The sequence below is a fragment of the Mustela erminea genome, chromosome X, assembly GCF_009829155.1.
Source record: "Mustela erminea isolate mMusErm1 chromosome X, mMusErm1.Pri, whole genome shotgun sequence".
In the NCBI taxonomy this organism is placed as follows: domain Eukaryota; kingdom Metazoa; phylum Chordata; class Mammalia; order Carnivora; family Mustelidae; genus Mustela; species Mustela erminea.
Window position 1 is genome coordinate 67894112 of NC_045635.1, and position 27338 is coordinate 67921449.

The 27338-nt window shown below is 35.7% G+C and overlaps 1 protein-coding gene across 4 annotated transcripts in view; it reads left to right on the top strand.

The window, feature by feature from the left end:
• The window catches only part of SH3BGRL (SH3 domain binding glutamate rich protein like), a 105501-nt gene that overhangs the window by 72867 nt on the left and 5296 nt on the right, over positions 1–27338 (top strand). For all 4 annotated transcript variants that reach the window (XM_032330999.1, XM_032331001.1, XM_032331000.1 and 1 more), the window contains 2 exons: positions 21622–21807; positions 26312–26392. In XM_032330999.1, coding sequence (XP_032186890.1) covers positions 21622–21807; positions 26312–26392 — 267 coding nt within the window. The remainder of the gene's footprint in view (positions 1–21621; positions 21808–26311; positions 26393–27338) is intronic.

Consider the following 27338-nt stretch of genomic DNA (forward strand, 5'->3'; position numbering starts at 1 on the left):
CACTCCAGGGGAAGGTATTATACAAGGGCATGAATACCGGGAGGTGAGGGTCATGTGGGGGGGCCCCATGATAATATGTTTGCCACGGGTTCCATAATCTTTTCACTATACTATGCTGCTTCTATTAAGAACCCAATGTACATAAATTGATTTTTGAAATATTATTAAAAATTGTGTAAAACAATATAACACCACTAAAGAAGTTTGATGAGTAAGCACTGGGTAGCTCTTCAATTAAACATCTGACATTGGATTTTCACTTAGGTCATGATCTCAGGATTGTGAGATCAAGTTCCATCTTGGCTCCATGCTGGGAGTAGAGCCTGCTTAAGAGTCTCTCTTTCTCTCTCCCTCTTCCTCTCCTCCCCCATTGCATATGCAAGCTCTCTCTCTCTCTTGAAAAATGTCAATGGGGGAATCCCCATAGTCTCATGATCCCGGCACTACTTAGTCAGTCTCCTGAGCAAGGTGCTAAGAGATAACATTCCTACTATCTATGTAACCACTCATAATAATTGTGTTTGAATTCCTGTCCAATCTTCAAAAAAGTTTTCCTTTTCATAAATTGGATTCATAGCAAATACATGATTCTCTAGACTTCCTTTTCCATTATTTTTACCATAAAATTTTTCCTTGTTGCTACGTAATCATACAGTTGTCAGTTTCAATTGGAGTCAACAATCTTTTGAATGACCATACCATGGTTTATTTAACTAAATCCAAATATTTTGATGCAGACAACTTTCAATCTTCCACTGCTAAAAGGTCAAACAAATAAATGACAACAATAAAAACACAACAAAACATTGTATAACATCTTTAGGCACAATTTCTAGCCTCTTTTGGATTATTTACTTAAACCAGAAATCTAGAAGTGAAATTAGTGCATCAAGAAACTTGAATATTTCCATGACTCTTGACGCACACTCTCAAAATCCTTCTAATTTTATTTGACTTTGAATGAATTAACCAGGCTTCAAAATTACAGAAGCATATGATAATGCTAATTGAAATTCTATGACCACAGGAAAGAAAGACAGTAACTTAACTGTTTTTAATGTGGGGGTTTTGGTAGTGATAAGTAGGAGACATTATCTTCTCTTTATGGTCATGGACCAGGTCTCAGGATGTTGTTCTATCCTGGATTTCAGGTGAGGAAAAGGATCCCCTCAGGTCATATACTTAATACCAAAGGATGTTACTTACACAGATATTTTTCATAATCATAGAGTAAGACACTGTCTTCCCTACAATGGGGCAGAAACTATTCACATGAGATACTTCAGAAATTTATATTTTCTTCTGTACAGGGGCAGATTTGACTAATTTATTTCTTCAGATGCCATACCCTGTGTTGACTGCTCCATGTTAGCAGCACATTTCATGGTAGCCTTTCCTAGAATTGAAAAGGAAAAGAAGAAAAGGGAATAGCTGATATAATGCATGGTAGATTGGCTCGTATTTGTCATCTGGTTAACACTAATAAGAGCAGATCAATTGCTTACTTTTCTTATGATCCAAGAACTGATAGTTTGGAGTTGGTGGTTACAGCACCCCCCCTCCCTTTTTTAAAGTATCTGTTGTGAGCTGGAGAATTTAGCTACCATATTTGGTTTTCATATGCCTGCCCTGTGACCTTACATTAGCCTGTTGGAGGATTCCTGTGTTTTTGCTTATCCTTATATGGGAAGACTGCCTCGAGAATCTGTCTGACCAGAATTAGAAACCTGTAGCATTTGCAGAAAGCGCAGCATTAGGAAGAAGTCTCAGTTTGTGTAATTAAGTTTCTATACTGCCATAATTTGTTTCTTACAGAGATACTGAGTTGGAGAATATCCTTGCTAACTCTAAAATCACCAGCATTTTATACCTCTTAATATACCAAATTTCCTTTATTCTATTATAAGAAAGTTCTAAAGAGGATTGAAATCTGTATAGAAACTCATTGTACTGAGTTGATAATGATTCTTTTAAAGATTTTATTTATTTGCCAGAGAAAGAGCAAAGCATGGAGAGCTGCAGGCAGAACATGCAGAGCAGGCAGAGGGAGAAGCAAGCTCCATACTGAGCAAGGAGTCCAATGCAAGACTTGATACTAGGACCCTGGGATCATGACCTGAGCCAGAGGCAGCCGCTTTAACCAACTGAGCCACCCAGGTGTCCCTGAATTGATAATGATTTAAGTGTTTAGATCAGAGAGGTGAAAGCTGGAGTAAATTAATTTGTTTATTTTTAAATTCTTAGTGCAAACTTAGCCTGAATTTTGCTGGAACATAAGATCCACACATATGTTAAACTAGCACTTGTCACAAATATTTAGCTTTGATATTTGATTATAACACCATGATTTGCTTCAAGGACAGTTTTTGCTTTAAGGGCATTCCCAAAGCAGCTGGAACAGCCAAAAATACTTGTTGCCCTATTTCTCCATTTGCGCTAATTTCCTGTAGCTACCTATGGCCACAAGTGACTAACACTTACGTGGAAGCACTTAGAAATGTTCTTAACTTCACACTTTATTTGTCCAAATATATGACAGTTTTAAATGGAGAATTTTTTTAATATATAAAAACAGGGAGATTCATACGAATGACTGCTTCTTCACTGTAACTTTTTCTTACCAAGTTTTAAAGTGCCAGAAGGCTTTTATTACTTGTGGTATGTTTGTTTCATTATCATAGACCTTCAGAATAGGAAAAGACTGAAGGGGTTATGTAGAAAAATCCACCCTGTGTATAAAACCTTTGAAACAACCAATGGGTTTTCTCACTCTTACTTTAGGCCAAGGTTTGGAGTTAAGAATGATACAAAAGAATCGACCCATATTTGCACTCAAAGAGCCATCATTAAGTTGACAGTACAGTTTAGTATGAGATAACACACATGGTGGTGCACCATGGTGATGCATGGTGGTGCATTATTCATTATACTTAGTGTTTAAGTGGTGTTTTCACTCTGACAGATGTTGAGCAAGTGTGTGCTTTGAAGGAAGTTTCTTATTCATTTGAGCATTAGTTTCTTCATCTATGAGTCTGGAATGAAAATAATAGTAGCTGCCTTAGCTGGCTCCAGCCATTATGGAAACTAAAGATAAGTACGTGGCAGAAAAAAGATAAGCACATAAAGGACTTAGTATAATGCCTGGTCCATAAAAAAATCCTTAATAAATAATAATTACTAAATTAAGCTTTAGAGTTAGATTACATTTTGTGCAATGCAGACAGGGACCTGGTACATATAAAATTGTGCAGCACATTATTAGCATACCCTAACTTGGAGTCTGTGTTCTTTTGTTTCTCCTAATTACCCCAGCCCTAATCCACCCACTACCATGCAGCAGAAAGAGGCCAGACTTTGATTAAGGGCCTAGATTCCATTGCTTAAATTATCTGCTAGTATGGAATTTATAATCCTATAATTATAATTTATAAATTCCTTAAGACTATAAGTAATATCTATTTTATTTTATTTTTACTTATATCAGGGTAAGAATAAGGGCCTGGAGGCTCAGTGTTTACTTAGAAACTATATTATTTTTATAATATTTTAATTTGATTGTAGCTCACATACAATGTTACATTATTTTCAGGTGTACAACTTACTGGTTCAACTTCTCTATACATTATGCTATGCTTAGCACAAGTGTAGCTACCCTTCTTGATTGAATGGTAGCCCTTAATATTACCAAGGCAGGAGTCCAGCACTAATCCTTTTCTAGCAGCAAAGGATCCTAGAGTTGGAGTTGAGTAGTCTAGTCACTTTTTTTCATAATGATGTGAGATTGATTAAATTGTATGTACATTTAGATGATAATGGAACCAAAATTATAGTCTGGTAAGTAGAATATAGTATTAAATTATATAGTAAGAACACATCAAAAGGTGTTATTGCTCTTTGTAAGAGATTGCCAATCTTACATATTTAAAAAAAAAAACTATATAAGATAATCATGAAGCTGGGTAGGGAATTATCATTGAATGAATTTAAGCTTTGGAGATAGAGATAACTAGGTTTAAATGTCAGCCCTGCCACTCACTAACTTTGTAACTTCGGGTAAATTTACTTAACCTTTTTTAGCTTCACTATTCTGATCTGTAAAGTGGAGGTAACAATATTTACCTTATAGAGCTATTATAAATATTAAATGAAATAGCATTTATAAAACACTTACCTTGCCAGCTGTCACTTAATTGGCTTTCTATGAATCGTAGTTGTGATTGATTGGTATAAATAATAAAGAAAATATCTGTCTCCCAGTCTTGTTTGAATGCAGCCACAATTTGAAATTACTGTGAATTTGGGAATATTTACTGGTCACCTTCTAATACCTCAAAATGTCCCTCTGTGGTAGATGAAACCATAGTTTCTGTGAGCCCACATACTCTAAATCTTGTGAAGCTTATGAGCTTCAATCCTTCTGATTCTGGGGAAAAAATACACACAGAAAAAAAGTGCTAAATAATAAACAGCTGGGTTAATGAGGTTCTTCAGAACTGATTATTTAATTTAGTCAAGAAAAGCCTTTTTAACCTAGAAAATAAATGTGACTGTACTTTCCTTACTGTGACTATCTTAAGAAATAGCTATTTCTGAGAAAATACCTTAAATATCTACTCTTCTTCTCACACTAGGGTCTATTTTTTAAAAAATTTAATTTCTTTTCAGTGTAACAGAATTCATTGTTTATGCACCACACACAGTGCTCCATGCAATATGTGCCCTCCATAATACCCACCACCAGGCTCCCCCAACCTCCCACACCCCACCCCTTCAAAACCCTCAGATAAACTACTTGGGCCTTAGTATCTGTGTAGACATGAGGTGGTAAAAGTAAAACTAGGGCCTCGGTGGGTTAAAGCCACTGCCTTCAGCTCAGGTCATGATCCCAGAGTCCTGGAATTGAGCACCCCCATCGGGCTCTCTACTCCACAGGGAGCCTTCTTCCTCCTCTCTCAGTGTTAACAGTGGTAACATGGCACTTGTCCAGTGTCAAACAAACTAAGTGGTAATTCAGATTTGATTCTCCTTTTGGATTTTTTTTGTAAGTAGGTCGGCATATTTAAATGTTATTTGTTCACTCCTCCTTCACTTCACTGTTAAATCTTTAGGTACAGGCTAGGCAAATAGAGGCTTATTATTTTCCTCCAAAGAGGAGTGATCCTTCTTAAGGAAGCATTTAAAATTAGCAGAACCAATAGGATTAAATATATATATCTGCATTCTGCTTTGCAAAAGTTGACTGGATCACAAATTTTAACCTCTTTAAAAAAGACAAAATACACATCCACACAATGGTTTATTCATTTGTAGAGTTTAATTATGGATAAACGTTTAGTCATAGAAATTGTGAAGTATCCATTTAGAAACTTTCCAAGTTTATTGTTCTAGTGCAATATGCTATAACATTTGTGTGCTTAGTTTTCACTGCAGGCCAGTTTATTAAACTTTATTAAGTACAGTATCTTTTCACTAAAATTACAGATTTCATGCAGTAGACACAGATGTAGCATACAGCATTTGTGCTATTATTAAGGTTAGTCTAAGTGACATCAATAATAGCTGTAGGCACTTGCTCTCTCTTCTGAGGTCCTTGCACTCATTGGCTTTGTCATTCACTTGGCACCTCTCACCAGACTGTATATTTGATTGTCTTAGCTTCATATTGAAGTACCATGTTGTATAATATTTTCCATTAGATTGTAATCTTGGAATGGAATCTGCTATCTTTCTTTAGCTATTTTAGAGGACTTAATGAAGTTAGAAATAAATTTGATATATAAATTTAAACTCACAGATATGATTAAATTAGGGGGGAAATGTACCTATCCTGATGATTCAAAGCTGAACATTTGACAGGGCAAAACCTATCTAGTGTTATTATGGCCCATCCTGTTCAACCTTATAGAGATGTAAACACTTGGGAAGCATGTATAGTTATTGTCAGGTAGTTCCAGTGGATGGGAAAAATATTTTGGGTCTGCGGCTGATGGTTGAAAGACAAGGATATCGATTAATATATGCTATAATGCCCAGTGATACTAGGCCTAACCACCATCCTAACTGAGCACAGTATACATTGTTTTTAGCATAGCATTCAATAAGGAGGGAAAGACTTCAAAGATTAATCTTACATGTTCTGTGCCTTTTGTGTTTCACACAGACAGAACACATGACATTTGCTCAGTGCCATGTGTAATGCTTAGCATGTGACCTATAACATTAACTCTTTGTTTATCTAAAAATATCTGTTGGGGTGCCTGGTTGGCTCCATTGGTTAAGTGTCCGACTCTTGATTTCAGCTCAGGTCATGATCTCAGGGTCCTGGGATTGAGTTCCATGTTTGGCTTTGTGCTCAGTGGAGAGTCTACTTGAGATTCTCTATCTCTTCCTATAACCCTCCCAGCACTCATGCTCTCACTTGCACACACTCTTTCTTTTTAGAATAAAGTAAATAAATCTTTAAAAAAATATATGTGTTAATGTGATAAGTTCCTGAAAATACCATATTTATGTATCATTTTTATATAAAACTTATTTGTAAATATGCACATAATTGACAAATTACTTGACACACTTCACATTAACTGAACACCTGTTGTTTTCAATAGATTTAAAACCACTGATTTAATTGAATTTTCCATTAAATGCATTAGTCTACTAGATACTCCTGATTATTTACTGATTTTACATTGATTTTCCTCAAAATTCATAAAAGTCTATATGTTATACTTAAGAGTAAAAATTTGACCTTATTAGCTAATAAGGAAATAGGATTCTTGTTATCAAAAGTATCTTGTAAATTTTTTTGGATTGTAATGCATCTTTAAAGAAGAGAATTATTTTTCCTGAGGTTATGTGATGAGAGAGAAAATTGTTTACTCACAATCACAAGCAAGTTAGAAGGACAAAATACAGCCTTTGTGTATGTATGCACATATATGTATGTATGCATGTATGTATATGTGGGGTACAAATTCAGAGGGGTTTTGACCATAGAGCTTTGTTGTTTTTTTTTTCTTTGTTTTTCTTTTTGTTTTGCAATATTATATCTTTTGGGATAACTGCTCCTGTTGATTTTGTATTTCTGATGCCTCTGCTCCATGTAACTTTTCAGTGTGACTCCATTGAGAAATTTATTGATTGAGCCCTGCAGCTCAGAAATGTTAAGTAATAGTTTTAAGTTTGGGCAAATTACCATAGATGTGTGAATTAAAGTTTAAAAAAAATCAGTGGTGAAAAAACCTAACTAAAAATATTAATTTTACTATCTTAAAGCTCTCTCTCCTAGGATGATTAGGAGACAAAATAAGTGTATTATCTCTATCTGGTAATCTAAAGAGCTAACACAGAAATCAAATGTAGACTTTGTATTTTTTTTTAAGATTTTATTTGTTTATCTGACAGAGAGAGACACAACAAGGGAGGGAACACAAGCAGGAGAAGTTGGAAAGGGAGAAGCAGGCTTCCTGCTGAGCTGGGAGCCTGAGGTGGGGCTCAATCCCATGACCCTGGGATCAGGACCTGAGCTAAAGGCAGACATTTAATGAATGAGCCACCCAGGTGCCGCTAAAGTTTGTTTTTTAATGGATTAATTTATAACCCCCCCAAATATTGTTAAAGCATCAGGTACAAATGCTGTTTGTTTGTTTGTTTTTTTCTTATTGGCTTCATCAGTTTTATGCTTGATCAGTGTTGGAGAAGAAAAAAAAACAAGAAAAAAAAAACAAGAAAGAGTTTGAGGACAGAAAATATGATTGAAACATGACCATACTTGTTCCATTGTCACAGGGTGGGAATATAGGGTTTCAAATCTTCTATGAAAGAAGTAGCACAAACACATGAAACATAACCTTAACAGCACATGTTAGTGGCTCATGAGTGGTACATGTATATTCCGAACCTCATATACAGGCATGTTTAGCTCATAAATTCTTATCCAATTTCTGTTCTAAACAATGAAAATTGAATGTAGAGTAACTCTGACTTGTAACATGGTCAAGGAAAGATTCATTTCTGTTTGTTTTAGGATGCTTATTAGAACAGAGTATAAAGGGAAAGGAATCAAATTATATTACCAAAGAGAACCATCAAACAATGAAAGAGACCAAGAGAAGAAAGGATAAGAGAAAATGATAGAAACAACCACAAAACAAGTAACAAAATGGTAATAAATACATATCTATCAATGATTACTTTGAATGTAAGTGGGATAAACACTCCAATCAAAAGACATAGGATGAGAGAATTAAAAAACAAATCAAAAACAAAACAAGATCCACCTATATGCTGCCTATAATAGACTCGTTTCAGACCTAAAGACACTTGCAGATTGAAAGTGAGACGATGGAGAAACATCTATAGTTCAAACGGATGTCAAAAGAAAGCTAGGGCAAACAGACTTTAAAACAAAGACTGTAACAAGAGACAAAGAAAGATACTATAAAGGGGATAATTCAACAAGAAGATGTAACAATTGTAAATATGTATGCACCCAATATAGAAGCACCCAAATACATAAAACAGTGAATAACAAACAGAAAGAAGATAATCGAAGTGATACAATATAGTAGGGGAATTTAACACCCCATTTACATAAATGGGTAAATCAACCAAACAGAAAATCAACAAGGAAACAGTGGCTTTGTATGACACACTGGACTAGATGGATTTAACAGATATATTCAGAACATTGCATTCTAAAAGAGCAGAATACACATTCTATTCAAATGCACATGGAACATTCTCTAGAATACAGATAATAATAGACTACAGATTAGCCATAAATCAGGTCTCAAAAAATTAAAAAAAAAAAAAAGATTGAAATGATACCATGTGCCTTTTCTGGCCACAAAACTAAGAAACTAGAAATCAATCACAAGGAAAAATCTGAAAAGAGCAAAAATTCATGGAGGTTAAATAAAATGCTATTAAACAATGAATGTGTCAACCCAGAAATTAAAGAAGAATTAAACAAAATTAGGGGCATCTGGGTGACTCAGTGGGTTAAGCCTCTGCTTTTGGCTCAGGTCATGATCTCAGGGTCCTGGGATTGAGCCCTGTGTCAGGCTCTCTGCTCAGTGGGGAGTCTGCTTTCCCCTCTCTCTGCCTGCCTCTCTGTCTACTTGTGATCTCTCTCTCTCTGTCAAATAAATAAATAATATCTTAAAAAATTATGTGGAAACAAATGAAAATGAAAATAAACATAATAATCCAAACCATTGTGATGCAGCAAAGATTTATACCAATAAAAGTTTACCTCAAGGAGCAAGAAAAATCTGAAACAACCTAACCTTACACCTAAAGGAGCTAGAAAAAGGAGAAAAAACGAAACCTAAAACCAGGGTGCCTTGGTGGCTTAGTCAGTTAAGCATCTGCCTTCAGCTCATGTCCTGGGATCAAATCCTGCATCAAGCTCCTACCCAATGATGATTCTACTTCTCCTTTTGCCCCTCCCCCAACTTGTGCATGCTCTCTCTCTTGTAAAAATAAATAAATAAAATCTTTAAAAAAAACTAAAACCAGCAGATGGGAGGAAATAATATATATTAGAACAGAAATAAATGATATAGAAAATAAAATGAAAAATAAAACAATGGAAAAAATCAACAAAATCAGAAGGTTTTTTTTTTTAAAAAAAAAACAACAACAAAATTGATAAACCTCTGGCCAGACTAACCAAGAAAAAAGGAAAAAGGACTGAAATAAACAAAACCACAATTGAGAGAGGAGAAAAAACAACCCAAACCACATAAATACAAACAAATTTAAGAGAATATTATTTTAAAAAAGTCAACTAACTGCACAAACTAGAAGAAATGGATAAATTCCTAGAAACATATAAACTACCAAAACTGAAGCAGAAAGAAATAGAAAATTTGAACAGACTCATTATTAGCAAGGAAATTGAATTAGTAATCAAATAACTCCTGAAAAACAAAAATCCAGGACCAGATGGATTAACAGGCAAATTCTACCAAATATTTAAAAAGTTAGTGCCTATTCTTCTCAAACTATTAAAAAAAAAAAAAAACAGAAGAGGAAGGAAAACTTTCAAATGCCTTCTACGAGGCCAAAATTACCCTAATATCAAAACCAGATAAAGACACCAAAAGAAAGAAAAGAAGGAAGGAAGGAAGGAAGAAAACTACAGGGCAATATCTCTGATGAACATAGATGCAAAAAACATGAGTGAAATACTAACAGATTCCAACAACACATTTAAAAAATTATTCACCACAATCAATTGGGTATTTTTTCCTAGGATGCAATGGTGGTACAATATTCGCAAATCAATCAGTGTGATAAATCACATTAATAAAAGAAAATATGAAATCCATATGATCATTTTAATAGATACATAAAAAGCATTTGTCAAAGTAAAACATGCATTCATGATAAAAGCCCTTAACACACTAGGTTTAGAGGGAACATACCTCAACATACTAATGTCCGTATATGAAAAATCCTCAGTGAACATCATACTCAATGGTGAAAAACTCAGAGCTTTTCCTCTAAGATCAGGAACAGGACAAGGAGGTCCACTCTCACTACTTTTATTCAACATAGAACTGGAAGTCCAAGCAACAACAGATAACGAAAAGAAATAAAACCAATTCAAATTGGCAAGGAAGATGCAAAACTTTCACTCTTTTCAGATGCCTACTATCTATAGAAAACCCTAAAGACTCCACCAAAATGATATTAGATTTCCTAAATCAATTCAATAGTCACAAGTTACAAAATCAACATACAAAAATCTGTTCTATTTCTATACACTAATAATAAAACAGCAGAAAGTGAAATTAAGGAATCAATCCCAATTACAATTGCACCAAAACCAATAAAATACCTAGGAATAAATCTAAGCAAAGAGGTGAAAAACCTGTTTTCTGAAAACTATAAAATATTGGTGAAAGTAATTGAAGAAGATACAAGGAAATGGAAAGACAATCCATGCTCATTGATTAGAAGACCAAATATTGTGAAAATGTCTATATTACCCAAAGCAACCTACACATTTAATACAATCCCTATCAAAATGCCAACAACCTTTTTCTCAGAGCTAGAAAAAAAATTATCCAAAACTTGTATGGAACCACAAAAGATCTTGAATAGCCAATGCAATCTTGAAAAATAAATGCAAAGTTGGAGGCATCACAATTCTGGGCTTCAAGTTATGTTAACAAAAGTGTAGTGATCATAACAGTAGGGGACCACCATAGAAATAGATATGTATATCCGTAGAACAGAATAGAAAATCCAAAAGTAAACCCACAATTATATCAGGAATTATTTTTTGACAAAGTAGCAAAAAAGATCTCATGGGATAGAGTCTCCTCAACAGTGTTATGAAAACTTGTCAGCTACATGTAAAATAGTGAAACTGGACCACTTTCTTATACCACACACAATAATAAATTCAAAATGAATTAAAGACCTAAATGTGAGGAACTCCTGGGTGGCTTAGTGGGTTAAGCCTCTGCCTTTGGCTCAGGTCATTATCTCAGGGTCCTGGGATCAAGCCCCACATCGGGCTCTCTGCTCAGCAGTGAGCCTGCTTCCCCCTCTCTCTGCCAGCCTCTCTGCCTACTTGTGATCTCTCTCTCTCTCTCTGTGTCAAATGGATAAATAAAATCTTAAAAAAATACCTAAATGTGAGAGCTGAAACCATAAAAATCCTAAAAGAGAGCACAGGCTACTGTATTTGACCTTGGACATAGCAACATTTTTCTGGATATATATCCTGAGGTAAGGGAAACAAAGGCAAAAACAGACTATTGGGACCACATCAAAATAAAAGGCTTCTATGCAGTAAAGAAAACAATCAAGAAAACTAAAAGACATCCTACTAAATGGGGGCAGATATTTACAAATGGCATATCTGATAAAGGCTTAGTGTCTAAAATATATTTTAAAAAAACTAATGCAACTCAATAGTCCCCCAAAAACAAATAATCAAAGTAAAACATGGGCAGAAGACATGAACAGACATTTCTCCAAAGAAGACATATAGATGGAGGATGATGGAAGAGTAGGAGGACCCTGGACTTGCACTGTCCTTTGAACACAGCTAGATGAGTATAAAATCATTTTGAACACACAAAAAATCAATCTGGGGACAGAGAGAGAAATGCTGCAAAGCTGGAGGTAGAAAAGTAACCAACCATATCATGGAAGTTAGAAGCTGAAGAGAGTTGATTTGGGAGAGAAAAGAACTGAAGGTTTTGCAAAGGAGAGAGAGCCCTGATCACAGAGAGAGGAGATGGCCGAGCGGGTTGGGGGGGTGTAGGTGGGAGGCAGGAGAGAGACAAAGATTGAAGGCATGTACAGGGGATTACACAGGAAGAACTTTTCCCCAAAACCATTGATTGGGAAATAAGAGGGGCTGGCTACTGCAAGTTTTTATGAGCTGCAGAGTGCAAAGTCTGAAAATTTGGAGGTTTGTGCCATTGCCAGGGTGGCCCCAAGGAGGCTTGGCAGTGCTCCATTGGGGAAGGAGGGTAGAGATCCAGGAGTGGGCAACATCATCTGAGGATCCCCTTGACTGCCTGGGGAGAAATCTTTCCCCTCCATTTGGGAGAAGTAGCACAGCCTCTCCATGGGCAAAAGATCCAGCAGATACCAACATGTAGCCCTATTCACTGACGAAGGAACAGAGAGACCATCTGAGGACAGCAAACCTTGGTGGTGGGTTCTGACTACGCTTTACCATAAACTCCAAACTGCTGCATAGTTATGTTACCAATTTCCAGGACAAACTGAGACCAGACTCAGTGCTGCGATGCCCTCCCCCAGAGTAGTGCCAGTCGGTAGCAGGCAGTTCTCCAAAATTTGGAGTTTTGAAACCCACCTGTGTGCCTGAGATGAAAAGAAGGAGTACCACGTGGCCTGGCAGACAGATAGATTGAACGTAGGCAGGGAGAAGGCAAGAATCTGATGAAGCCAGGGACACAAATGAGGTGATTCTTTGCTCTTCTGTGAGGGCTTCCTGAAAAGTGATGGGCACTGCTTTCCCACTCTGAGGAGTTAGAGTGGGATAACATCATATTCCCATCCCCCATCATCACTGACCCACCTCAGTGTACAAAACAGCGCCACCCAGTGGAAGCTGCTGTCCCTTACACTGAGCCCCACCCTCCTGTGTCTCAGATGCCTCTCTAAATAGGGCAAGTCCACCTGAGAATCAGCACAGCAGGCTCTTCCCCCAGAAGATGCTCACAAACCCCTCACACACAAGTCTACTGATTATAGAGGGCTGCAAAGCTTCAACTCTAGGGAAAATAGGATCTAGCTTCTTTTAATAAGCAGACCAAAACAGCAGACCCAGGATTTACCTTTTAAAATTATTTATTTATTTATTTATTTATTTATTTTACCTCTTCTTAGTATAACCATTACTCTTAAGAGGAAGAACACAACAAGCTTTCCAATAATCACAGAATAAGCAGTGATCCCGAAAAAATGACAAGATGAAAAATTCGCCCCAAAGAAAGAGCAGGAGAAAGTCCCAGCTGGGATTTAATCAATACACATAAAAGAAGTCTGAATCAGATTTTAAAACAGTAATCATCAGGAAATCAATGGGGCTTGAGAAAAACATAGAAGACCTAGAAAATCCCTTTCTACAGACATAAAAGAATTAAGGACTAGTCAGGCTGAAATTAAAAAACAAAAACCAAAAAGAACTGCTATAACTGAGATGCAAAACAGAATGGATGCAATGACAATGAGAATAGATGAAGCAAAGGAACAAATCAGTGATAAAGAAGATAAAAATTATGGAAAATAATGAAGCTAAAAACAAGAAGAAAAGATATTGGATCAGGAATACAGACTAAAGGAAATCAGTGACTCCTTAAAGTGTAATAATGACATTCATATTATAGGAATCTTAGAAGAAGAAGACTAAGAAATCGAGCAGAAGGTTTGTTTTAGCAAATTATAGCTAAAATGTTCCCTAGTCTAGAGAAGGATACAGACCTCAAATCCAAGAACCATAGAGAACTCCCAACAAATTCAATAAAAAAATGGTCATCACCAAGAAATAGCGTAGTCAAAATCACAAAATACACAGACAAGGAAAGAACCCTGAAAACATCAAGGAAAAAAGTCCTTAACCTACAAGGAAGGCAAATAAATTTAACAGCATATCTGTCCCCAGAAATTTTGCAGGCCAGAAGAGAATGGAATGATACATTCTGCGTGCTGAATGGAAAAAATATGCAACCAAGAATACTTTATCCAGCAAGGCTGTCCTTCAGAATAGGAAAAATAAAGAGTTTCCCAAAGAAACAAAAAACTAAAAGAGTTTATGACTACTAAAACAACCTTGCAAGAAATTTTGAAGGAGACTCTATGAACGGTGAAAAAAGACCATAGGCAGCAAAGACTAGAAAGGAACAGAGAGCATCAACAGAAACACCAACTTTACAGATAATGCAATGACACTAAATTCATATATATCAATAATCACTCTGAATATAAGTAGACTAAATGTTCCAATCAAAAGTCATAGTGTGGGACACCTGGGTGGCTCAATTCGTTAAGCGGCTGCCTTCGGCTCAGGTCATGATCCCAGCATCCTGGGATCGAGTCCCACATCGGGCTCCTTGTTCTGTAGGGAGCCTGCTTCTCCCTCTGCCACTCTGTCTGCCTGTGCTTGCTCACTCTCTCTCTCTCTCTGACAAATAAATAAATAAAATCTTTAAAAACAAAAAAGGTCACAGTGTATAAGAATGGATTTTTAAAAAAAGACCCATCTATATAATGCTCACAAGAGATTCATTTTAGACCTAAAGATGCCTGCAAATTGAAAGTGAGGGGATGAAGAATGATCAGTCATGCTAGTGGATGCCAAAAGAAAGCTGAAGTACCCATACTTAAATCTAGACAAACTAGATTTTAAAGCAAAGCCTGTAACTAGAGATGAAGAAGGGAACTATATCAAAATAATGGCGACTATCCAACTAGATGATTTAACAACTGTAAATATGTCCCCAACTTGAGAGCACACAAAATATACATTGATTAATAATAAACATAAAAATACTCTTTGTAATAATGCAGTAATAGTAGGGAGACTTTAACATCCCACTTACATCAATAGATCAACTAAGCAAAGAATCATTAAGAAATAATGGATCCGCATGACAAACTAGACCAGATGAAATTTTTTTACTTTTTATTTATTTCATAATTTTACTTTATTTTTTATTTAAATTCAATTAATTAACATATAGTGTATTATTACTTTTAGAAATAGTTTTGTCGTTCATCAGTTGGATATAACACCCAGTGCTCATTACATCAATTGCCCTCCTTAGTGCTCATCACCCAGTTACCACATCCACCCACCCACCTCCTCTCCAGCAAACATGTCTGTTTCCTATAGTTAAGAGTCTCTTATGGTTTGCCTCCCTCATTGATTTTAGACCAGATGAACTTAACAGATATATTCAAAAAATTTCATCCTAAAACAGGAAATTACACATTCTTTTCAATGGCACATGGAACATTCTCAAGAATAAATCATATAGTAGGTCCAGAAATCAGCTCTCAACCATTACATAAAGAGTAAGGCCTTACCATGCTTATTTTAAGACCACAACACAATGTAAATTGAAGTTAACCCCAAAATGGGGGGAAAGAAAGAAATTGGAAAGACCCACAAATACATTGATATTAAAGAACATCCTACTAAAGAATGAATGTGTTAACCAGGAACTTAAAGAATATTTTTTTTAAAAAAATGGAAGCAAATGAAAGTGAAAATATGATACCAAATCAGTTGGGATACAGCAAAGGTGGTACTAAGAGGGAAGAATATTACTTTACAGTCCTACCTCAAGAAGCAAAAAAGTTTGGGCGCCTGGGTGGCTCAGTGGGTTAAGCCGCTGCCTTCGGCTCAGGTCATGATCTCAGGGTCCTGGGATCGAGTCCCGCATCGGGTTCTCTGCTCCGCGGGGAGCCTGCTTCCTCCTCTCTGTCTCTCTGCCTGCCTCTCTGCCTACTGGTGATCTCTCTGTGTCAAATGAATAAATAAAATCTTTAAAAAAAAAAAAAAGAGTGGGTTAAGAAGCAAAAAAGTTTCAAAGATAAAACCTAACCTTACACCTACTAAAAGGATCTAGAAAAGGAACAGCAAATAAAGCCTAAAGCCAAAAGAAGAGAAGTAATAAAGATCAGAGCAGAGATAAACAATATAGAAACAAACAAAAAACAGTAGAACAGATCAACTGAACTAAGAGTTGATTCTTTGAAAGAATTAACAAAATTGATAAACCCTTAGCCAGACTTACCAAAAACAAATTAGAAAGGACCAAAATAAATAATATTGTGAGTGAAAGGGAGAGATTACAACAAAAAACACATAAATACAAACAATTATAGGAGAATATTATGAAAAATTATATGCCAACAAACTGGGCAACCTGAAAGAAATGGACACAGTCCTACAAACCTGAAAACTACCAATACTGAAGCAGGAAGAAATAGAAAATCAGAACAGAGCCATAACCAGCAAAGAAATTAAATCTGTAATCAAAAATCTCCCAGCAAACAAAAGTCCAGGGTCAGATGGCTTCCCAGGGGAATTCTACCAGACATTTAAAAAAGAATTAATAACTATTCTTCTCAAAATATTCCAAACAATAGAAATGGGAGGAAAACTTCCAAACTCATTCTATGAAGCCAGCATTACCTTGGTTCCAAACCCAAAGACCCCACTAAAAAGGAGAATGTCAGACCAATACCCTGATGAACATGAATGAAAAAAAAAATCTTAACAAGATATGAGCAAATGGAATCTAACTGTATATGAAGAGAATTATTTATCATATATCATAATCAAGTCAGATTTATTCCTGGGCTGCAAGGATGGTTCAGTGTTTGTAAATCAATCAATGTAATACGCCACATTAATAAAAGAAAGGATAAGAACTATATATGATCATCACAATAGATGCAGAAAAACCATTTGGCCACATACAACATCCATTCTTGATAAAAACCCTCAAAAGAGCCGTTATAGATGGAACATCATAAAGGCCATATGCAAAAGACCCACAGCTAATATCATACCCAATGGGGGAAAACTTGGAGGTTTTCCTCTATGGTCAGAAACAAGACAGGGATGTCTACTCTCACCATTACTATTCAACATAGTACTAGAAGTCTTAGCTTCAGCAATTAGACAAGAAATACAAGGCATCCAAATCAGCAAGAATGAAGCCAAACTTTCAGTCTTTGCAGAAGACATGATACGCTCTATAGAAAATCCAAACAGTTCTACCAATGACTTTCTAGAAAAGATACAGGAATTGTGTAATGTTACACATTAAAAAAAAAATCAAAGTACAGATCTCTGTTGCCATCTATACACCAATAACGAAGCAGCAGAAAAAGAAATTGATCCCATTTATAACTGGGTCAAAAACAAGATACCTAGGAATAAACCTAACCAGATAGATAAAAGATGTGTAGTCTTAAAACTATAGAACACTTATGAAAGAAATTGAGAAAGACACAAAGAAATGGAAAAAAATATTCCATGCTCATAGGTTGGGATAATATTGTTAAAATATTTACTTTACCCAAAGCAACCTGCACATTTAATGCTATCCCTATCAGAGTACCAACAGAATTTCTCACAGAGCTTAAAAAAAAAAATCCTGATATTTGTATGGAACCACAAAAGATGCCAGATAGTCAAAGCAATCCTGGAAAAGCAAAGCAAAGCAAAGCTGGAGGAACCATTATTCTGAACTTTAAGCTATATTACAAAGTTATAGTCTTCAAGGCATTATGGCACTAGCACAAAAACAGACACATAAACCAATGGAACACTGTAGAAAACCAAGAAATGGATCCATAACTATATGGTCAACTAATCTTCAACAGAGCAGAAAAGAATACCCAATGGAAAGAAGGCAGTCTCTTCAACAAATGGTGTTGGGAAAACTGGACGGTAACATGCAGAAGAATGAAACAGTACCACTTTCTTACACCAGACACAAAAATAAATTCAAAATGGAAAACCTTCCACACATGAAAAGAAACAACAACAAAAAAACCCTAAAAGACATGGAATGGGAGAAGATATTTGCAAACAGTATATTAGATCAGAGGGTAGTATCTATAAAGAACTTAACAAAGTCAACAGCCCAAAAATTAAAAAAAAAAATCAGTTAATAACTGGACTGAAGACATAAACAGATATTTCTCCAAAGAAGAAATACAAATGGCTAAAAGACATGAAAAAATGCTTAAGATTGGGACGCCTGGGTGGCTCAGTTGGTTAAGCAGCTGCCTTCGGCTCAGGTCATGATCTCAGCGTCCTGGGATCGAGTCCCACATCGGGCTCCTTGCTCCGCAGGGAGCCTGCTTCTCCCTCTGACTCTGCCTTCCACTCTGTCTGCCTGTGCTCGCTCTCGCTCTCTCTCTCTCTGACAAATAAATAAATAAATAATCTTTTAAAAAAAATGCTTAAGATTGCTCTCATCATCAGAGAAATACAAATCAAAACCACAGTGAGATACTGTCTCATACTAGTCAGAATAGCTAAAATTAACAACTCAGGAAGCAACAGATGTTGGCAAGTATGTGGAGAAAGGAGAACCGTCTTATACTGTTGGTGGGAAGGCAAACTGGGACAGCCACTCTGTGAAACAGTTCCCTAAAAAGTAAAATAAACAAATAAATAAATAATAAAATAAAAATAGAACTACCCTATGACCCATCAATTGCATTACTATGTACTTATCCAAAGGATACAAAAATTCAAAGAGGCACATGCAACCCAATGTTTATAGCAGCACTATCTGTGGTAGCCAAGAACTTGGAAAATGCCAAGATGTCCATCAACTGATCAATGCATAAAGAAGTGATACACACACACACACACACACACACACACACATACACACACACTATGGAATATTATTCTGCCATCAAAAAGAATGGAATCTTGCCATTTGCAATAGCATGGATGGAACTAGAGTTTATTATGCTAGGTGAAATAAGTCAGTCATAGAGACAAATACTATATGATTTCACTCATGTGGAATTTAAGAAACAAAATGGATAAATATAGGGAGAAGGAAGGAAAAGAAAAGAAAATAAAGATGGGGAGGCAAAGCATAAGAGACCCTTAAATATGGGGAACAAACTGAGGGTTGCAGGAGAGGAAATAGGTGGGGGGGATGGGGTAATTGGATAATGGACATTATGTATGGTGCTTGAATTAATGAGCACTGGATGTTATATGCAACTGATCAATCATTAAATTCTGCCCCTGAAACTAGTACTACACTATATGTGAAATAACTTGTATTCGCTTTTTAAAAGTATTTATTTATTTTGCTGAGAGAGAGAGTGTGAGAGAGAGAGTGCACAGTGGGGAGGGACAAGGGAGAGATAGAGTCTTAAACCAACTCCGTGCTGAGTGTGGAGCCTGATGCAGGGCTTGATCTCATGACTCTGAGATCATGACCTGAGCCGAAACCAAGAGTCAGATGCTTAATCAACTGTACCACCCAGGTACCCCTGAACTAAATCAAATTTAAATAGAATATTGAAAGAAAAAAAAATGGTAGACCTAAATGAGAGATAGGAAGCCACCAAAATCCTAGAGGAGAACAGTAACCTCTTTGACATTGGCCATAGCAACTTCTTACTAGACATGTTACTGGAGGCAAGGGAAACAGCAAAAATTAACTCTTGGGACTTCATCAAAATAAAAAGCTTCTACACGGTGAAGGAGACCATCAACAAAACTAAAAGCAGCTTACCAAATGGGAGAAGATATGTGCAAGTGACATTTCTAATAAAGGCTTAGTATCCAAAAACCTATAAAGAACTTAATAAGTTCAACATCCAAAAAACAAATCATCTATTTTAAAAATGGGCAGAAGACATGAATAGTCATTTTTCCAATGAAGACATCCAGATGGCAAAGAGATACATGAAATGATGCTCAACATCACTCATCATCAGAGAAATATAAATCAAAACCACAATGAGATACCAGGTCACCCGTGTCAGAATGACTAAAATAAACAGTCCAGGAAGCAACATATTTTAGCAAGGATGCAGTGAAAGGGGGACCCTCTTTTCACTCCCGGTGGAATGCAAACTGGTGCAGCTATTTTGTAAACTTTATGAAAGTTTCTCAAAAAGTTAAAAATAAAATAAAAATAAAAATAAAAGTACACTATGACCCAGCAATTGTACTACTAGGTGTTTACCCAAAGGATACAAAAGTACAGATTTCAAGGGGTACATGCACCTGATGTTTATATCAGCATTCTCAATAATAGCTGAAATATGGAGAAAGCCCTAGTGTCCATTAACTGATGAATGGATAATGAAGATGTGGTGTGTGTGTGTGTATATATATATATAATAGAATATTACTCAGCCATCAAAAGGAATTAGATCCTGCCATTTGCAATGATTCAGCTGAATCAATCTAGTACAAGGTTAAGAAAATAAGTCAGTCAGAAAAAGGCAATTATGATTTCACTCATATCTGAAACTTAGGAAACAAAATAGATGGATATATGGAAAGGGGGAAAGAAGAGAGGGAAGCAAACCATAAAAGATTCTAAAGGACAGAGAACAAACTGAGGGTTGGTGAAGGGAGGTGGGTAGGGTATGGGCTAAATGAATGATGGGTATTAAGGATGGCGCTTGTTATAATAAATACTGGGTGTTATATGTTAAGTGATGAATCAATGAATTCTACTCCTGAAACCAATATTACACTATATATTAACTAATATATTTATATATATTTAACTATATATTAATTAAAAATTGAAATAAAAGATATATAGATGGCCAATAGATACGCGAGAAAATGCTGCACATTACTTATCAGAAAAATACAATTTATTTTATTTTTTAAAATATTTTATTTATTTGAGAGAGAGAGAGAGAGTGACACAGAAAGAGAGAGAAGAGTGTATGAGTAGGGGGAAGGAGTAGAGGGAGAAGGAGAAGCAGACTCCCTGCTATGCAGGGAGCCAGATGGGCTTGATCCCAGACCCCGAGATCATGACCAGAGCTAAAAGCAGTTTTAACCAATTCACTCAGAAACTCTGAAAAATGCAATTTAAAAACACATCGAGATATCATTTTATACCTATCAGATTGTCTAAACAAGAAACGAGTGTTGGTAAGGATATGGAGGAAAGGAAACTCTTGTAGCATTGGTAGGAATGCAAATATGTGCATCCCCTGCAGAAAATAATGTGGAGTTTCCTCAAAATTTTATAAATAGAACTACCTTATGATCCAGTAATTGTACTACTGAGTATTTACTTCAAAAATACACGAATTCAAAAAAACACTAATTCAAAAGGATACATGCACCCCATGTTTATTATACCATTATATACAATAGCCAAATTATGAAAGCAGCCCAAGTGTGCAGTTAGATAAATGGATAAAAGTGTGATTCTATAAATAAATGAACATTACTCAGCTATTAAAAAAAACAAAAAACAAAAAACAAAAACTCCTTGACATTTGCAAGGACATGGATGATAACATAATAAAAAAATGAAAAATAAAAACAAAATCTGTATGTTCAACATAGTTTCTTTGTCCTTTGGGTTCTAGATTAAGAAGAAACAGCAAGACGTGCTTGGTTTTTTAGAAGCTAACAAAATAGGATTTGAAGAAAAAGACATTGCAGCCAATGAAGAGAATCGGAAGTGGATGAGAGAAAATGTACCTGAAAACAATCGACCAGCCACAGGATACCCTCTGCCACCTCAGATTTTCAATGAAAGCCAGTACCGTGGAGTAAGTAACCAATTTAAACTCTTGTTTTATCAAATGGATCACCTTAAATCCATCCTATCCCTTTCACCCCACCCCCAATTTTGCATAGAGACATTTCTCCTGTTCATCTCTTCATCCATCCTAGGCAGCTGGGTTATTTCTACTAGGAAGCAAATGGAGTCATTCCCCCCAAAATGTCCTGTAAATGCATAAATACAGACCTTGAATATATAGTTACCTTTCCATTTCTTTTTTTTACGATTTTATTTTTAAGCCATGTCTACAACCAACCTGTGGATTGAATTCATAACCCCAAGATCAAAAGTTGCATGCTTTATCAACTAAGCCAGCCAGGCAACCTGCCTTTCCATTTCCTCATCTTATTTCTATCTAGAGCAATCGTGTTGTTTCTGTTATGTCCATGAAGAAGCTTCTGAGAAGTCAGCTGCTTATTTGGATTAAAAATAACTTAAAAAGAGTAATATCTTACTTCTTACTTGAAGCCAGTAATACTTTTATTTTGGTATTATTAATGAAGTTTTAGAAAATGTTATGTTAGGTAGTTAAACTCATTGAGAAACAAGGGAAACAAAAATAGGCTTTTGCTTTGTGACTGGTGCTTTCAAGTATGCTATCTTTAGTCTTTATTTAAGCCATAGAGTAGTTTCCTTTAATCTTCTGTCAATGTATATTTAACATTTAACACTTTATATTTAGCAGCTTATGGCCTTTCTGGGTTCCATGGCAAGTACAAGTATAAATATATATATTTTTTTCTCTTAAGGAGCTGGTTGAAAGTGAGGTTTGGAAAAGTCACACACACCTCAAACAATTGGAGTGTGGTTATGAATCCATAGCTATGTGGTGAGAGAATACAGAAAGCATTTGTAAGGCTTACAGGAATTTCCAGTAAAGAACTGTTTGCATTGTTATGTCCTCAGAATTAGCATGACTGGAGAATAAATGTATTATAGCCAGCAATCCAAATATTCTAGTTTATAGGTTTCCATGGAAGTAAAAGGATTCCTTTGGTGGGGATCTTTTCTTGTGTGCCAATTCTGAAAATTAAGGGGAGGGAACATGGCAAAAATGAGAATTTTATTGACACAAAATATTTTCTCTGTGAATTGAATTTTTTTTTTTAGTTCCGAGGAGGGTCCTGAAGATTTCATCTGTTGTTACTAACAGTACCAATGTGTAATGATGTACTCTGCAGATAAGAAAAAGGCAATTAGGCTATTCATTTAGATAGTGAAACCTCAATGCCTCTATAATTGAAATTTTTGTAAATGCTGTATCCCAGGAGCTGGAAGAGGCCTCAGAGGCCATCCAGTCCAATATAAGTCAGCATATGTTCTTAACTTTTTTTTTGAAGTAGATATTTTAATTCATTTGGCTTTAAAAACAAACACATTTTAGGTTATAAGGGTAACATTTCAAAAAACCCCATTGACCTGGTTTATTTCTCCTTCAGAAGCCACACTGTAAGGAAATGGAGTGTATTACACAAATCAGGTATCCCTGAGAAATAGGGAGCTGGAAAAGAAGGGGCAGGAGATGAGACTCAACCAAATAAATATTTGTTAATGGAAGAAGAATCCAATTTTTATCGAATGCCTGCTGTGTATCAAGCACTAAGTTAAGAGTTTAATAACAATAAAAATTAAGATTTTTCTCTATACAGACTCTTAGAGAGAAGGGTATATAATAACCATCATAGAAAGCGTATGATGTGTCAGTTATTATACTACATACTTTATGTGTATTTTATTAGTTAGTTCCCATACTAATCCCATGAGGTAGGTGTTGTTATTCCTGTATTATGGATGAAAAAATTGAGGCCTAGAAGGTTAACTGAGTAGCTAAATCTGTTTTATTCTCAAGCTTACTTTTTCTGTTAAATTACTGTATATGTCATTTTCCTATTTATACAAAGATTTCATTTTCATTATTTTCTTCCTACATTCTGTATTATGGTGGGGGGTACTGATCTCAGTAAATTATATTTCCCAGTCTCTATTGCTGACTGGCTACCTATTAGGTTTGGCCAATTAACAGGAGAATTGGTTGGAAGAATGGAGGACAGAAGAGAGGAAAAGCCAAGGTATTCACTTCCTTCCTGCTTCTGGAGGTGGCCATGGCAGTGGCTGTGTCTCCTTTGTGGTACCAGGTATCCCAGCTCCTGGTTTCTGTAATATCATCTTCTGCAATTCTTCCTTTAGCCCTATAACTGTGGTAACATCTTCTTGCTATTGCTAATCTTGGTGGTTGCCTTGCTATTTCCCATTTGTCTTTCATCAGTTCCTTGGTAAATAAATTCTTCACATCAAATTCCCTTGTTTAAAACATCTCAAGTTCTCTCAACCTTGGCACAACTGACATATTGGGTTGGATAATTCTTGTTGTTGGGGGCTACCCTGTGCATTGTAGGACATTTAGCAGCATCCTGGCTTCCATCTATGAGCACCAGTAACACCCTCACAGTTGTGAAAAACCAAAAGTATCTCCAGACTTTGCCAGATGTCCCAGGGTGTAGGGTGGTGGATTACTTCCTACCACTGAACTCTGGCTTAGGTTCTTATTTCTAGACTGGAAATAACCAATCTACAACATAGATGAAGCTCTGTTATAGTAGGTAAAACATTTATAAGGATAATCTTGGTTCTGAAAAAGCTTCTGATATGTATATGGAGAACTGGAGCATTTTTTCATGATTAGTAACTAATATGATACCAATATATGGTAGAATACATTATGTATTAATCTTATTGAAGTCCCAGAGGTGTAAACAAAATATCTTTTATTTTTTCCTCAAGTGAATTCCTATAGAAGAAGCAGACAATGTCACAATTGTTTTTGTATACTCCTTGTAAATATTTTAAATTTGCATTCCGTAGGATTGAGCCATGTATAGATACGAAGATCTTCATGTTTTGTTTATCTTGTATTCTTAGCACCAAAAATGATTGCTATGTAGTAGGTTCTCAGTACATATTTGCAGAATAAATTAATTAATCTGGCTTAATTGAGAAATGGATCATGTTCTTTTCTCTCAGAGTTACAAACCTAAGTCCAGGGCCAAAAAATTATAATATACATTGATCCCAAAACACTTGAAACAGACAACTAGATTAGCACTTTATGATCAGATTTCAGTATAGCTGAAACCTACTTTCTTTCACATGAATTTAAAGACTGGCATGAGTTATTTCTGTTACTTTGAACAAGCAGTAAGAAATACCTCTTCTGTGAATGTTGAACTCTTACAACTAGCATTTTGAGGTTCCTTTCAAGTGGTTGAGTGTAGAAATGATGTATATTGTCTGTTTACTTTGAGTAGTTTATAAGTCTCACGTGTCTCAGTATGAAATTATTGTCAAGATCCAATTAGTTTCACTTTTTGAAGAGTAAACTCATAGGAGGCTGTTCATAAATGTCTGCTATTTAGGGTTTATTCCTTTGCCAACATGGAGGGAACACAGTAAGATGCTTTGAATCAATCCTTAGGGAGATTCAAGTAGCTCTGAACAATTCTGACTTTGTTAAAATAATCCCTAAATAAGAGAGATACTGATGTTTCTTGGGGTAAGGTTCCAATTTAGGGTCATCAGTGGCTTGAGAAATCCTCCAAGTACCAGAAATCCTGCATATATCTAAACTTTATATCTACAGATCCTCCAAGTGCCAGGACGTAACCCTGTAATTGATTATTTATTGGTGAGGGAATCTCTAGAGAAACCAGCAAATTATGAATGCTTTTTACTTCCAATAAATTAGCCAAAATGTCAATCTTAATTCTATGTGTTTTAAATTAAACAAAGGCCAGCTAGAGGCAATGGCTGTGTTTTATAAGTAGATTTGCTATTGATTACATTTTATAGTTAAATTTAGGCAGTTCTTTGTGTTACTTCTAAAACATGCTTGGTGACTTAGAGGATGACAGTGGAAAGCCCAACCAAATTCAGTCATGTGGGTTTTTTTCTTGGATCCCTGAACTGAAACATCTTACTGGTTTGTTTGCTCTTCTGGTCATATTTCATGAAAATCTCATTCCTTTCCTCCAAAGACAGCATAGGTTTATTACTCTCATGGCCTAGCTAATATCTGGTATACTGTAGGTTCTGAGGATATCTCTACCTTAATCAATAACGAAAGGGAAATAATGCAAAACAGGAACAACACCCCCCTACCAAAAATAACCAACCTTTTACTGGTAAATTGTGGTTGCTTTGGGCTGTGGAGAAAGCTACTTGTCCTCAGACAGATTTGAATGCTATATGATATGGAATAAGCCATTTTGCAGTTTCTGCCCAGCAGAACAGCACATATTCTAACCCGCGTTAAATGGGATCTAATATGCCTTGCGTTTTCACTTCTCTTTCTAAAATTCTAGCATTTTGGAAGTTAGGTAGTCTGTATGCCCCACCCAAAAGGTTGACCAGTGAGTTCATTTTGAATAAATTTATTCTTTTATTTACCTTGCTGGTTGTTTATTGCTAACTCTTCTTGCCTTATTTTCATTAAGGACTATGATGCCTTCTTTGAAGCCAGAGAAAATAATGCAGTGTATGCCTTTTTAGGATTGACAGCCCCACCTGGTTCAAAGGTATGATTCTTTTTTTTTATTCCCCCTCCTTTATAAGCCATTTTATTGCTGCTGGGTTTTTTAGTCAGTGAGAGTTCTACCTTTATTAAGTATTCAGGTTAAACTAGAGGCAGTGTAACATGGCTAAAAGGAAATATTCCTTCTCTGCATGCACTTAATCCCAGGTATGGCAAACAGATGTGCATAATCAAATATGTAAAGTATAGGAGTAGGAGGTAGGTGGAGTGATTTCCTCACTGGGTTATCCAAAGCAACAAATTTATCATTGACCCATTCATAAGTGACTACCAATTTTAAAGACTCCATTATTTCAGCTGTCATGCATGGTTTTATATCAGCAGAACTGATCTTAGTTTATAGTTATCTTCTTGGCAGCATCTATTGTCTTTGTGTGAAAGCAAATGCTTTAGCCAAGCTTGCTAAATTTGCTGGCTAAATTTGGGGCTTTCTCCCTGCCAACAACAAATTAATTTTTCAAGTGGTAATGTTTCCAGGGGAGACCATATAAAGAAAAGAATAAAAAAAATTAGATTGTCTATTTAATGAAATGTCTTAAAGCTATGGGCATTAAATATTTCTTTGCCTTTCACCATAGGTCTATTCTATACAGGCTATCGTAACCAGAACGTATGTCCCTGTTCTATCACTTTATGTTTTGTTCTTAGCAACTAATTTTATGTTAAACAGATTCTTTGAACTCCAACTTCTTCAATTTTGAGAGTCTGTTATTGCTCATGTTTTCAGCAGAGAACATTTACTAGCATTGTTTTCTGAGTCACTGTGAAATTCTGTTTCCTTGATGAAATTTCTTTTCCCATGGATAAAATGTCTTATTTTAGGCTTTGTATAATTTGAGTTGTAAGAAATGTTAAGTAAAATATTTTTGTTTTAATCAAGTTAGGAAAATCCAATTTAAATCACTGATATCAGTGCAGATAAGAGGAAG